At 41.2% G+C, this 15,705-nt stretch overlaps 1 protein-coding gene across 1 annotated transcript; it reads left to right on the forward strand.

Moving 5' to 3' along the window:
- The first annotated feature begins 1,472 nt into the window (after nucleotides 1-1,472).
- On the forward strand, nucleotides 1,473-15,361 carry LOC127610719 (galactose-specific lectin nattectin-like). The gene is made up of 7 exons (XM_052081183.1): nucleotides 1,473-1,565; nucleotides 1,744-1,803; nucleotides 7,822-7,843; nucleotides 8,647-8,732; nucleotides 8,861-8,995; nucleotides 13,848-13,956; nucleotides 15,136-15,361. Exons 2-7 carry the CDS (start codon nucleotides 1,744-1,746, stop codon nucleotides 15,207-15,209), a joined length of 486 nt encoding a protein of 161 aa, XP_051937143.1. The 5' UTR covers nucleotides 1,473-1,565; the 3' UTR covers nucleotides 15,210-15,361.
- Nucleotides 15,362-15,705: the final 344 nt, after the last annotated feature.

A 15,705-nucleotide genomic window follows, 5' to 3' on the forward strand; every position in this document is an offset into this window, starting at 1 on the left:
GATAGGAATAAGAAAAGGCACGGAGATGGACAAAGACGTGCCTGTATTTGTTGAGACAGTGAACACCATTAATGAAGTGTGTAAACAGCTCTCCTTTTTTAGGAGCTGCCACAAAAACTTATTTCATAAAGCAGCAACACAGTTCACTGAACTAACAGCAAGTTATAACATTGGAAGCATGTCTACAGTAAGGAGCCATCTTGGGTCGACATATTAGCGTAATGTCCATCCACAAGGCGTACCGGATTTTAAGGTGCGCTGTGAGCTTTTACGAAAATGGAAGACTTTTCGGTAATTTTTTTTTCCTTGCAGTGCATTCTGTCGAGCAGGGGTGCACAACCTTTTTCGAGCGAAGATTGACTTTTCGTTCAACCAACCTACCGCGAGCGACTCGCTCATGCACAACACACTTCCAGACACATGCCTACCAACCTTTATCGAGATCTGACGCGGAGGTATGGGACACACTTTTGCAGCGTTTTTGACAATTGTACCATTTTTAAAATGCGTTTCACGGCCCTCCAGATTCTCTTTGCCAGTACTCTCTGTATATTGTACATGAAACGCCGTTTCTTTTTTTGTTTTGTTTTTTTTTGCAACAGCCACCTGCCTTGCATCCTGCCCTGCTACTAGAAATGTGTGTCGCAGGCTATGACGCAAGTCTTCGTTGACAGAAACGTTGAAATGTAATATTTATTCGACACATTTTTATAGCATTGAGAAACATTAAGACTGTTTATGTCATGTTTTTTCTCCTGCAGAAACCATATTTAAAACAAAAAAAAATAAATTTCCCTCCCACATCTTTTTCCATTTTCAAACATTTTTTATAAAGCTTTAGGGAGCCACTAGATGGTGCGAAGGAGCCGCATGCGGCTCTGGAGCCGCGTGTTGCCGACCCCCGGTTTACTGCAACAAGCTTGTAGCCATCAACCATTCATTCTTTTCGTCACTCAATTCATTCGTGTGCTTTAGGAAATCCGCCATAACCAGCTTCATGGTTCATTTTGTTCACATCATTAGTGTTGCACGCCTCAAGCAGTGGGCTTTGGGAGTGTCTACTTCACTTTGGTCGTGTGGTATGCCCCCTGTTTCGCACCCCCCTTTGGTGTGTGTACTCATTTGTGTTTAGAAAGTCCAGACCATGATAGCACACCGCCTTTTACTCCAAACCAACTCCCACACTAATGTTTGACCCTTCTTCTGTTCCCATCATATGGAAGAGTCGTAACCGATGTGCGAACTACTCCAGCCTGGACTAGCTCACTCTATTCACTCTACCTTGATATGCAAGTTGGCAATTGAGAAGTGGTGTTACTGTTTGGTTTTCAGTTTGTGACGAATTCAAGTCGTGAGAAATAAACACAAGTTCTTTGAGCCTTTTCTTTTTTTGAAAGGTGTTTGTGAAGGCGTCCCAGAGGTATAGTAAAGAATTTATACTAGTACATTGTTGTAGCATGTGTCATCAAGACAGTTAAAGTTATTTACATAAGCCAAGTGCTGGCACTTTATAAGGCTGCTAATTTCTGCCCTGATTTCATTTGCTCAGCTAAGGCATCGCAACGGTAAATTTCACAGATTTATTTCATACGTTGACATTTTAATGTCAATGTCATATCATTTTTTTATGTTTTTAATTCACACAAAGTATTATTTTGTAGACTAAATTCAATAGAGCATCGGTTGTTGTTGTTGTTACTTTTAAATCCAAAACTCTAATGTGAATATTTTTTCATTGCACAGATGGCATTTTGTCTTCACCTGTTGTTTTTTTGTGGCATCAGTGGATTGTTCACCGGAACTGTAAGTCAAATGATGTAAACTTTAGTTCACATTGTGTTTTGGCTGGGGATGTCCTGATCACGTTTTTTTTTTTTTTGCATCTGAATCCAAGTCTTTCGTTTTTAGTATCTCCGGATCGTAAGAACTGATCCGATACTCAGGCAAAAAGAGCAAGTATAAGATTTTTCAACAAATGAAATCGAAATATACATACAGATATGTACAGTACATACTTACATTTATATGTTAAATATTGTTTGATAGATAGATAGGGGGTGGCGGCACTGTGGTCAGCTGGTTTGCATGTCCGCCTCACAGTGCAGAGGTCCGGGGTTATCTACAGTATCTGGACCATCCCACCAAATCGGTGCCGTTGCATGATATAAGCATTCTCAAATAAACTCAAAGTTCAAAATGTTTTCCGTTCTTTTTTTCAGGCACTAAATTTGATGAGTATCGAAGTATGAGTACTTCTAATACAGATACAAGCTTACTTTTTTTTTTATCTTTCATCGTAGGCTCCCAGCACTGTCACATAGTTTTCAGATCCGCGCACAAGCTTTGATTTTCACTCAACGTAAACATTTTTGGACTGATGTCTCAGCCACTCACTCACAAACTTGGTGCCTCTCGTGAACGCTTTTAAGGGACTAAACAGGTGAAAGTCTGAAGGGGCAAAATCAGGGCTGTAAAGGGGATGAAGGAGCAGTTCTCAGCCCAGCTCGATGATGGTATGCACCATTCTGGCTGCTGTGTGAGACCTTGCATTGTCATGATGCAAGATGACTCCTTCTGACGCCTGAGTTTGTTCTTTATGTCTTTCTTGACCTGCCTCAGCAGCTCACAAAAGTTGGCACGAAGTTTGTAAGTGACAATGAAGTCAAAAGTGTTGTGGCCAACTAGTTGAGACATCATTCAAAAGATTTTTACGCTGATGGCATATGGAAGCTTGTGCACAGATGGGAAAGTTGTGTTACAGTGCTGGGAGACAAAAAAAAAATAAAAGTAAGGTTTTGTCTGTATTAGAAGTCCTTATACCGAAAAATTCACCATATTGATTGAATGGCCCTTGCACATATCAATGTGGAGGATGCTTCTTAAAAATTCATTTCCATGTAAGTGTCTGAAGATGCAAATGGAACCAATTTAGTGGAATTACCCACACAAGCTTGAACAGAGAATGAAGGCATTCTCTTTTAGAGTGCATTTGAACTGTTCAATGTTGAACAATGCATTTACATTGTAATTTATAGACTTGTGGAGATTAAAAATGTCCACACAGCTAATGTAGTTGTTGGGTATCTGCGTCACTTGTCACATTTTTAAACGACACAAATGATTTACGACCTCATAACATGCGACCAATGTGGAACAAAGTTTGCTTCCCACCCAAAAAAATTCCACTTGTTAAACATGTCTGTCACTCTCTTAATAATGATACCATTTCGCGAGGAGACCGACTAGGAGTCAAACCTGCCACTCTGCCACTGCCTGCAGGAGGATTGGCTGGGGGTCGGGGCGGTGTTTCAAATCTGTCTGTCTGTTTGGGCATGCCTTCAGCTCAATTAGTGTCACTAACTACACTGCTACTACCGTATTTTCCACACTAAAAAGGCACACTGGATTATGAGGCGCAGCTACAATCAACGGTCTATTTTGTAATTTTTTTCATATATTGGATGCACTGCATTATTAGACGCAATCTACAATGCATCCACTAGATGGAGCTATTACGCTGAAGGAAATGCCAACAGAACACGACACTACACTACACCCTGATTTATATAGTGACGATCAGATGTCAGTAAAACTAATTTAATAGAGCAGTGACACAGTTCACTTCACCAACAGCAAGTTATAACATTGACTCGTTAACGTTGACCTCTATTGCCACTTCTTTATTCATGTCTCGAGCAAGGAGCCATTTTGGGGTCGAATATTACTGTAATCACCATACACAAGGTGCATCGGATTTTAAGGAAAATGGAAGGTTTTTAGATGCACCGTTTAGTGCAGAACATCTGGAAAATAAAATAACATTTAACAGAAATATAACATTGTGCCAATTAAAACTCAGCTGTTATTGTGATATTTGGCAAGATATTTGCACATTTGGTTTCTTTTTTGCTTTTCTGATATTTAAATGTTCCGAAAATGAGTCAGTTGAAAATCACATGATCCGCCCTGATTTCCAATCACGTGACCGGATTGGGACATCCCGAGTTTTTCCCAAAAGTTGATTTAAAGACTCTGTCAGGTGAATTGAAATCATTTAGAAGAACATATAAATGAGCCTTTAAAATTGTGAATCATGTGCAACCACGCCTTACTGAACTATCATCATGGAATCAAATATTACTATGGATAATACTTCATCGAGCACAAAGGTGGGCAAACTACGGCCCGCGGACCGTATCTGGCCTGATGATCTTTTTAAGCCTGCCCGCCGAAGGTTGGTTCACAATTAAGGTTTGATGTGAATGATTGCATTCATTTCATTTGGACTTGTAATGACAGGCATTTCAACGCCAGGCGGCTCAGTTACCGTATTTTCATGACAATAAGGCACCATTAAAAGTCTTAAATTTTCTCCAAAATGGACAGGACGCCTTATAATGCGGGGCATCTAGTGTATGCGCCGAGTTCCAAAGCCTGACTGAGAGCACCTCTGGCCGACACGCTGTTTATATAGAGAAAAGGCGGAGTGAGTGACGACAGGCATGCGGAAGTCCACCAATGAGTGAAGGGTGGGCGTATAAGAGGACGCTAAAGGCACGCCCCTAGCAGGTACCGATCGCCTGAGTACATTGTAAAATGGCGAAATAAAGTACAACCGAACTCAGTTTTGCTTCCGTCGCCTTTTTAAAAACGTGTTTTTAGCGTGAATGCATGCATGCCGTATGTTTAAGCTGGCATATGTTTTACCATGCCTGGCTAAGCCCAATAATACAGTGCGTTTTGTGTATGTGTCAAATACAGAAATAGCACCCCTTACTGAGACTGCACCCAACAACACGGTGCGCTGAATGGTCGTGAAAATATGGTACTTGAATTTGTAGAGCACATTCATTTACATTTACGTCCCGTAGATCATGGCATCCAAACGAAGAGGAACAGTCATGATTGCGGAAGAGAAAGTGATATGTATCTGATTAAACAAAGCAGGTTCCAAAGTATGAAAAATTCAGGAAACGCATGGAATCGGAAAGACTCAAATCTACGAGACTTTGAAAAACAAGGAAACAATTCTTGCTCAGTCCGATTATGGCAATTTACGTGGGTGAATTGCTTGCGGCTGAAACATTTATTTTTGTGAATGCAAATACTTAGTTTTTCTTCTTTCTACCCAAGATTTTGCTGCTGTAGACTGTAAATTTCCCCAATGTGGGACAAATAAAAGATATATTATCTTATCCTATCTTATCTTACCTGAGTGCTAACTATGAGCATCGAAGACTTCGAAGCGTCCCGTGGCTGGCTTCAAAAGTTTGTTGCACGACATCAGCTGATCAATGCTTTCACGTGTGGTGATGGAGGGGAGGTATAGTTAGAGACAGCGAGTGAGTGGAAAGAAAAGCCACTTGGTCTCTTACTCGTCTCATTTTGTAGCAAATTGTCCTAACTTTGTTGTTGTCATGATTTGGACAAACCGAATAATGTTTCGGATCCCAAAAATTGTAGACTCCAGACAAGGACTCCGTAACAAAAAGGTTTAAAATAAAAAAATTGCACCGACAAAGAAGGAACATTAAGCACTGGTCAAAACAAGGACCAAGGAGCAGAAAAACTAAACGATAACCCAAAAGCGCTTGCACTAAAGGCAAGGAAGGAAAAAAAAAACAAGACTGCAAACGAAAAACAATGTTTCAAATACATGCAGCAAAAGTAAATTCACTAAAACAAAAACAATACTTCAATGGTACCAAGAGATCAATAGTGAATATAACGAGGTCCAACAGCAAAGGTTTATGAGCAAGAAAAGCAGCAAGGCAAAACAATAATCCGATAACCAGCAGACTGTTTGTGTGTCCTTAAACACAGAGTTCCTTAATTGCAAGATTGGCAGCAGGTGTGAAAACAGCAAGTCCGCTCAGTCTGCCACCTGCTGGCCAGTCCAAGAACAGGAACATGACAGTTTTATTTTGCATATTTTTTATTTTTAGATATATGTCTCTGTCCTCTATGCTACAGTTTTTGGACAATATATTGTTGCACTTTGTTGCTTGTGTTTTCACACATGTATATTGTTAACATAATCCGATGTTTATGCAGGACATATACCAGAGTTGTTTCACTGTTCTCATTCAAAAAAGTATGTTAATACTGTAATGCTTTTGTTCTGTTAATGTTTGGTATGGACTGTGAACATATGCAATTTTTTTTATATAAACCTTGTGCTAACCCACCTGTCAAATTTTAAAAATCATCTGACCCCGGAGCCAAAAAGTTTGCCCACCCCTGATCTAGCATCTACATTTATTTAGGCCTAAAGTGGCTATCCCACTTTTGAGGCTGCGACAAAGCGCTCACGAATGGCCAATTTAGTGCAAAGCCCCGTCAAAGCCCTTTCCCGGTCTGTCTGACCTTGGCCTTCGAAAAATGGGAAGTACGTCAATTTCCTTGAGACTTGTGGACGGATGGAGGCTTCTGAAAGGCATCTCATCAAGTGTAGTTTTGCATCCCAAAAGAATGATAAATACCATTGATGGTTTGGGGCTTGCTTCCAAATGAAGCTTAAATAATTGGAGTTTCCATATCAACCGAGACTTGTGCAATCCGAGCCAAACCTTGTATTAACTGATAAAATCATTTCAGATGAGAAGTGACTCATCTTCTTAGACAACCAGCACAATGAACACTCATTGCCCTGAGAATGAAATGACCTGGAAAAAGAGAATATACAGAGGCAAACAAACATGTAAAAAAAAGGAATCCATTCTATCGCTCTCTTGCCCTTCTCTGAGTAACAGGTATAACCGGTGGGTTTTTCCTCTGCGTTGTAAATCGTGCACCGTAATCGGTTACAGATGCGCGACTGACATTGAAGAATTCTAAAGCGACCGCGTTAGCAATCTGAAGTGAGGATGTTTTTTTTTTTGGGGGGGGGGGGGGTAGGCTGTCTTTGGGCAGTAGACGGGGGACACCCCGAATTGGTTTCACAGAGACGAACAACCACGCACACCCACACCTAGGGACAATTTAGAGTGACCAATCAGCCTGCCAAGCATGTTTTTGGAATGTGGGAGGAAAATGGAATACCCGGAGAAAACCCACGCAGGCCCAGGGTGAATATGCAAACTCCACACAGGGAGGCCGGAGCTGAAATCAAACTGGACTACCGGGCCGCCATCATATTATATCATACCTTGAGAACCTTTTCAAAAAGGGAATCACTCTTGGAAGCCACCTCTGGGGTCAGCTAGAGGTTTCCGACCTTGAGCATGTGAAATTATGAAACGTGTCTCTTCAAAGTCAGATTCCATAGTTTTTTTTTCAAAGTCTCTTAAAATTCATATTCTCATTGGTAAAATGTTTTGTTATACATATGGGTCACTTCCTGCTAGTCGTCAACCACAGTTCGATCAAAAATATTTTAATTACTCATTCTGAGTTTTCTGAACCGAATGAAAGCTTGAGGCATTGTCGGTGTAGGTACTGTACCCACTACTAGAGTTACTCAACGTGATATTTTAGAAGACAACCAGCACGCTACAACATAGACCTACTGTCTAATTTTATGCGCTACAATGATGAGTGATGTTTTGGGATTCGAGGGAGAGTATTTTTTTACACGGGAGCCAACAGAAGCAGGCGATGTCAAACATGAGTGAGCAAATCAGGATTATATGTTATAGATATCATACTTTGGCGAAAATAATTATGATTAAAAAAAATTTTTTCATCATCATAAGTTACACCCAACAGCTTTAAAAATAAATTCCACAGTTATGCATCCCACTCCACACTATATTAACTGTATGGGTGAGATTGATAAATGATCACATTTCTAATTTAACAGTGTTCCTTTCTTTCTTACAGTGGGCCTTTACCCGATCCAGAGGTTGGTACCTGCCTCTTATACCACTATACTTTTGAATAAATATTACAGAATTGAATCCTGGTCACGGCTTGACTTGACTTCTTCATTGCGGCCGGGTGGCCCAGTGGTTGTGTCTTTCTTTCATAATGGCTGCGCAGAGCTCACAAAGTAGTTGTCTGAGTGTGTGTTGGCGAGTGCATAGGTCGATGAGTGTCGGGCAGAAACCTTTTAGGTTACAATTAGTTCTTGCTAATAATCACCACTCAATGGCATAGGAACACGAACAGGGAAATAAGTCACTGGGGAATATGAAGAGCTACAGACTCTTTACATTCGGCGCATCGGATTGGAGGGCACGCTCCCAGCTTTTGAGAACATGGAATGCTTTTAGATGCGCCTTTCAGTTCGTAAAATACCCTACATATCTATCGCATGCAAAGCAGACAGTGAACATAAATTTTCCCATGCGTGAAAGAAACACAGAACACAGGAAGAATGGATACTGCGACAAATTATTTCCAAGTCAAGCCGAACTTTGAAGTGAAATGCTCTGAAGTGCCACGTCGACAAATATCGCGTTTGAGTTAACTGCTGAAATTCTGACAAATAACTGAAAATCTTATTTCATCATTATTTAAATGGGGTTTAGGTTGGGTGAGTTGGCTGGCCAGTCACATTACCGTTTAACCGAGTCCCACGCTGTCCACAATTTGATCATTCGTAGGCGAGGAGGTTCGAACTCTGAAAGTTTTTGCCATAAGGCAGCAACTCTTAACCATTGTTCTGCTGTCATCAAAATGTTTTTTTTCTAAAATATGTTACAGATGACGTTTGCCCTCCTGGCTGGACTCGTCTGAATTCCCGCTGTTTGTTGTTTCAAAATGAGAGACTACAATTTTATCTTGCAGAGGTACAATATTGATGCCCCACCACACATTGTAGTCTCTTGCACATGAAATGTAACCGGGAAAAAAAGTATGTTTCTCCTATTGACGTTGTCATTTATTGACTTTTTTACCAATATTTTCCCCCAACTAGACTGTCTGCAACATTCTTGGAGGAAATCTGGTTTCAATCCACAATGCGCTGGAGAATGAAGTCGTACGACACTTGATTATGGCAGAGACTGGATCTTTTACCTTCACTTGGATTGGCCTCCAGGACAAAATACAGGTAAAATACTTGGTACTGCAGATGTGGAAACTCAGCAATACTTTGGTGCTCAGAAATGTTTTTGATTAGTTATTTCACTGGGAATTTAGGCACTCAAATCAATCCGAATCTCAGTGTACCTGCATTTGCATTCATCTGCTCCAATGGTTCTTGAACATTAAACATCAAGTGTCCCCCTCAAAATACCCAGCTCTCCATGTAATTAGTACAGTAGGGTAGTAGGCCCAAGTGAGCATCAAAACCAAGCCAATGTCTAATTAATATTCCTTCATATTTTTGTATGGAATGCAAGACATAGTAGGATAACCGGTATTCAGTTTGTATTACACTCAAATACAGTAACCCCCCCTCACTATCACACGGTTCATCTTCCGCGGCTTCGCTGTTTCACGGATTTTTAAGTTTTTTAATGCTTTTTTTTAAAACAGTGGATTGTGTTCTGCATCCTGATTGGCTAAGGGACTGACCAACGTGAACAGTCTCCGCACCTCGTCTCTATACAGCTTGCCAAATTTACCTTTGAAAATTTTTGGTCTTTGGTTTCATTGTATCAGTGGCAGATGGGGAGGGGAAGCTCAATTTCGGCCTACATCAAAAAATGTGTCCATTTATTTATACGTGAATTCTACTCTCCGTTCCTTTTCAAAAAAATGAAAAGGATGCCTTCACCATAACATCAGTGATTGGATCATTTCGCTGTCAATCAAAAAGAGATTCAGTCTCCGACAGATCATCATGCAGAAAAACTGACCTTCCAGGCCAGCCTATAAACACCCACTGTCCATAGACTCCCAGAGACGCTGAACGTCCGATGAGCGGGACAAAACCAGCATTTATCCAATGACTCGTCTCGTTTCAATGCATTGGGACAACCTACACTGAACTCTCGAGACGCCCAGCGTCCGCGCGGTCGATGCTCAGCGTCCACGCAGTTTATAGCACAGTGAAGCTGCGGGAATGAATGAGAAGAGAGTTGCGTCGTAACCAGAAATAAGAAGCTGATTCAGAACAATATACATGGTTCAGTATTGTATAATAACTGTAAAAAATAAAGCTAACTATACAATACAATACATGCTGATTTATATAGCACTTTCACAACAGCGGCAGCTGTAACAAAGCGCTTAACAAATCAAGTACAAAGTACAACTTTATTGTCAAATGTGTTGTATGTGAAACATACAGCACATTTGAAATTTCTACATTTTTTTGCTTTTTTTTTTTTTTTAATAAATCCTACTTCACGGATTTCACTTATCACGGATTCTTTTTGGAACGTAACCCCCTGGATAAACAAGGGATTACTGCACTGGTTCTCAAACCTTAAATCAACTGTACTCCTGTGGAATTTCCACACAAAAGTTAAATAATGAAAAATTCATTTAAAAAAGACATTTGAACAGGCTGTACAAAGTAGTGATGTGCTCCCCGGTTCGAATTCCTGAAGCGTCTGCCGAGTATAGTGATGTGTCGTTCGCGAACGAACCGGCTCTTGAAGTGAATGACAGGAGCCGGCTCCAAAGAGGGAGCCGCTCACAAAAGGAGCCGACTTTTTTTTCTCCTGTTTTTCCCCCTTTCGGTTAAAGCCGCACGTGATTGGTTGAGATCCGTGGTAAGAGGGAGGGGAGGGTTACACACATCACTACCAATGACACATTTCAATCATAAAGAACACATCACAGCATGACAGAAATGAGGATATAAAATACTGTTTCTTAACATCTATAGTTGCAAATAAATAAATACATTTCCGTGACAAGCTTGGCTTGCTCTTTTGCTCTTGTATTGTTGATGGATGTTGCATTGCCTTACACTTTAAAACGTACCAGTAAATACTAATAAAAAGAAATACAGTCGAAACTCGTTTCAACGTACACCGTTTACAACATTTTTGCCCGTATAACATGAACATTTAAATTCTCAAATTCATTCTCCATTTGCCGATTTTGCGAACAACGAACACCTTAATAATGTAAATCAAAGAGGCATGTTGTCAGGTTGGTCCAATTTGACACTCAGGAATAAAACACCAGGAGGAGACAGGAGACTCAATTCTGGTACCAGGAGGGATTGAGGAGAAGCGTTTGGTTTCAGTTCTCCGCACGTCACCCTAACAATCTCCCCCTTCACCTCCTCATTTGTTGGGAAATCTACTACATAGGTGTGTCCAACCTAAAGGGTGGGGGCTGTTGAACACACACTGAACTTGTTTGACTATGTGAGTGTAAATTACGTACAGTACATGTGTGCAATTGTTACAAAAACATCACGTTGCAGCTGCTGTTGATGGCTCCATTCACTGTCCAACCTTGCTCACTGTTTAGTCTTAACACTTATCTCTTCCCAACCACGTCCTCGGAAAGGTGGTTGCGTCCCTAAACTTCCACACAGTGCACCAAGCATTCTTGATTATCAAAGTGAGTATATAATGGATAAAATGTAAGTACCGGTACATAATAAAGAATATATCTTAATTAACCTCCTTGGACCCCGAACTCTTGCATGACTGTACTGTCCACGTACATTCAGCGAATGAGTTAAAATTGTGAAATGCTTTGCATAGCAATATCTAGAAGAGCACAGTAGAAGTCACTTCACCGTGCTTCCCTAAAATAAAATCTACCGGTAATCTAAATTAAATCGTCATATTATTTGACCAAGAAAACAAATAATTATCTTTTTACTTGATGAAACGTCCTCGTAAGTGGACGTAAGTGGCCCTTATAGTCCAAAATTTAACATTATAGTCTTGAAAGCCAAAGACGTCATGTCCACACAAGTGGACGCACAGGTTCCTTAAAAGCAGAAGCGTTCTTCATTGCAGGAATAGTCAATTAATGATTGCAAGCATAAGCGTTCTTTTTTGCAAGCATAATCAATCAATCAATAAGCGAATGTATGATGACTAAAAATAATCAATCCATCGCGTTTAGCTCGTCATCGTTTCGTTCTCATCATGAAAAAAAGGGCTGTTCACGAAATAATTTCGTCATCCTTGACGAAAACAACATTGTCAGGGATGACCAAGAAATACAGTCGTGGGTCAGCGAGTGATCGACCCACTGGGGGTTCAAGGGGCACACGCCCACTGCAGTGATGGAGGATGAGTGTTCAATGGAAAATGGCATGAATAGGAGACAAAAGGAAAGTCACACTTGTTCTGACATTAGTTATCATCAAAAGCTGAAGAAATGGCCAATTTGTTAACCCTCAAGGCAAGGACAGCATCTTGAATCAGTGTGCCTTGCAGTCTGACACCTGCAGCTACGCGGGGGCACACCTCACATTGTTTTGTGCTGGATCAAGATGGCACAGAAAAGTGTCATAACTTTGCAGGTGACTTCTTGAGGGCAGTTCAAGGGTTTCCTGTTTCGGATTCGCTGGGTGTAACCCCACTTTGAAGTGGATGAAGTGGCAGTAATTGTAATTGTCTGGGTTTTCACGGCTGTTCCACAGCATGTTAGTACCCTCTGTTGGTGAGGATCTGAGACTACAGGCAGTTGACAACAGACCAGTCACGTTGTTGTCGGTCCGATCATTGATGTTGTTGCAAGCTAGAAACGTCGCAGCTACCAGCATATTTAAAATACATACACAGTACTTCTACATATTTGAGACAATACAATAGTACACATATTTACTATTTTTTATGAATAATCTTTAATAACCAATCACACACTTTGTTTGTAGGCATGCACAAAGACTTGTCAGCTCTTGGTTCGACATGTAGGGAAACCCTCTCTCTTCTGCATCAACATGAAACGATCTGCCTTTCCACAACTTGAGTGCGGATATGGCTGTATTTAAAAAAAATAATAATTTGGGAAAAATAACTGAAGCGAAGTACGAAGTGGCAAGGGATCATTGTAAATGAAGCATTTCCAACATAGAAACAATGATGTGTCTGTCAAAATTAAAACATAATATAAGACAAATTATCATCCATCCATCCATTTTCCGAACCGCTTGATCCTCACTAGTGTCGCGGGTGGTGCTGGAGCCTATCCCAGCCGTCTTCGGGCAGTAGGCGGGGGACACCCTGAATCAGTTGCCAGCCAATCGCAGGGCACACAGAGAAGAACAACCATCCACGCCCACACTCACACTTAGGGACAATTTAGAGTGTTCAATCAGCCTGCCATGCATGTTTTTGGAATGTGGGAGGAAACCGGAGCACCCGGAGAAAACCCATGCAGGCCCGGGGAGAACATGCAAACTACACACAGGGAGGCCGGAGCTGGAACCGAACCCGGTACCTCTGCACTGTGAAGCCGACGTGCTAACCACTGGACTACCGGCCCGCCCACAAATTATCATACTTATCCAAAATGGTGACAAAACTCAATGATTCTGATTGGTTAATTTTTTACGTGATGTTTATTGGAAGGTCTTGGTCAACTCATTTATGCATCAAGGGTAAAAATCCTAATTTGATGTTTTTTAACGAGGCAGAATGGCTCAGTGGTAGTCGTCTCCCAAACCAAAGGGTGTGAATTTGATCCCCAGCAATTTTGACCTTGAAGTGTCCTTGAGCAAGATCCGAAACCCACCTGTTGCTCCTAATCTGCGTCATGAGTAGGTGAATGAGGAAGCAGTGTTCAAGTACTTCATGTAGAAAACATTAGGTTGCTATTCAGATAGATGCCCATTAAACAAGCCCAACTTTCTCAGATGATGTTTTTCTTTTCCCGTCTATCTCAAAATAAGTAAGACAAGAAAGAATGAAACATCAGCAAGTATTAGGATACCATTGAAAGACAATATGTGACACAGAGAAATAAAACAGTAATTTGGTGAAAGTTGAAGTGTTTTACATTTGGTTATATCACTAAAATGTGACTTCTTTTAACAGGATGGAGAGTATGTTTGGACAGATGGATCTGCCTTTGATTTCGAGGACTGGGGTCCTAATCGGCCAAGAGTCGATACAAATGATGACTGTGTACTAATAAACTTTCAAGGTATGAATGCAGTTTCACCATCCTTAACCCCTGGGGCATCTCAATGGTTGTGAAGTAAACTTGGCAAACCATTTGTTGAGTCGTACTTATAGCTATGTTAATCATACTTGTTAGATTTTTGTTGTTGTTTTTGGTTTTTTTACACAACCCAACCTGACCCATAACAACGTACTTCACAACGAAAATGCTTTTATTTACAAATCTCCAGTGAGTGACGTCATTTCAAGAAAGCTGAGCTGCCAGTCCGCCATTCGACTGCACTGTTTGGCTACTCATTGTGATTGCCACAGCATTATTCGACGAAATGCCGTGGCGCTGTTTACCGATGCACCAGTCACACTCAGGCTAACAGATTGAGTAGCCAAAAGAAAAGAATAGGGTAATACATGGACCAGAAAATTGGAACAATAGAGTTTCGTTCCCGCAAAGCAAATCAATTCCGTCATATGAATCCGCATGTTTGATGACAATACCACAAAGTCATTGAACATTGTCCTACTGTCTCCTGGTGCCAAGTGGACATATGGATACACTTACGTTTGAACACGGTGTTTGTTTTGGACAACTCTTGACGAGCACAGAAGTCCGAACAGAAACAGACACAGAACACCACTCGGGTTCTGATCCTTCCAATCCTGTCCTTCCATGATACACTGTCTACACTGTCATTAAACACACGAGCAATAAAGTCCCCCAGCAAAATGATGGAGTCTCCAAGAGGGCTCCAACTCTGTGCTGTTAGCACCAAACAACAGTCAGGACTTATTCAAACCCCCCCCCCCCCCCCCCCCCATGGCGGGGTTACCCTCTCATCAATCGGGGTGAACCCCAATGGGCAGGCACAGAGCCAGGCCCCACTCGGTATGTCCACTCCTGCCCGGCATTTTTCACCGTGGGCGACTCCAGAGTGGGAGAGCGGCCAACCCTTCTCAATAGGAATAGTACCAGAGTCCAAGCTGTGGGTCGAGATGAGCATGCCTCTTTTCTTCATTTTGTGCAACAGGGCACAAGTCAAGGTTCCACTGTGCTGTTGTATCCCAATTACAGAACACTATTAATCCCCAATCCTGCATATATCTCAGATTGTCTGGTTGTCTCTGGTTGATAAAGAGCAAATGTCATCAATGAGACAAGTTGTATCATACTTACTCCTTTATGTTGATCTCTTTTTACTTCCAGGTGAATCCTGGACTGATATCTCATGCAATGCTCGAAGACCTTTCGTTTGTGCCAAAAGGTTGAAACATTACTGATCGAATCAGACCTCCAATGGCATTGTACAGAAAGGTGATTTCCACTATTTTGACGACTCTTAGTAAAAAGCCAACAATTGTTCACAAATGTTCGGTTGTTATTCATTGTCAAAAATACTTGGACACTACAATTAATAAAGGGATACCTTTGAGCATGTTTTTGTGTGTTCTTGCTTCTTCATTCAATAACTTGATTGCAGAGTGAGAAAGTAACATTCCAGACTAAGATGGGATCCCTAATATCCATGCATTCTTGTTTCACACACACATACTGAAGACATTTTGTACCGTCTCAATATCCTCTCACTTTCATCTACATACCTGTCAACCTCGGCTAAAAGCTGCCCTTATAAATGATTACGATTCCCCTTACAAAGCAACAAAAACCCGTACAACGGTTTACCGTGCATGCGCACGTCATGCTTTATCAATCCGACCGTACGCAGCGGTGAAAAAAAATACGATTGAGGATTACTTTTGCTGGTTTGCCGTGACA

This window comes from Hippocampus zosterae, chromosome 11 (assembly GCF_025434085.1).
Source record: "Hippocampus zosterae strain Florida chromosome 11, ASM2543408v3, whole genome shotgun sequence".
Classification (NCBI taxonomy): Eukaryota; Metazoa; Chordata; class Actinopteri; order Syngnathiformes; family Syngnathidae; genus Hippocampus; species Hippocampus zosterae.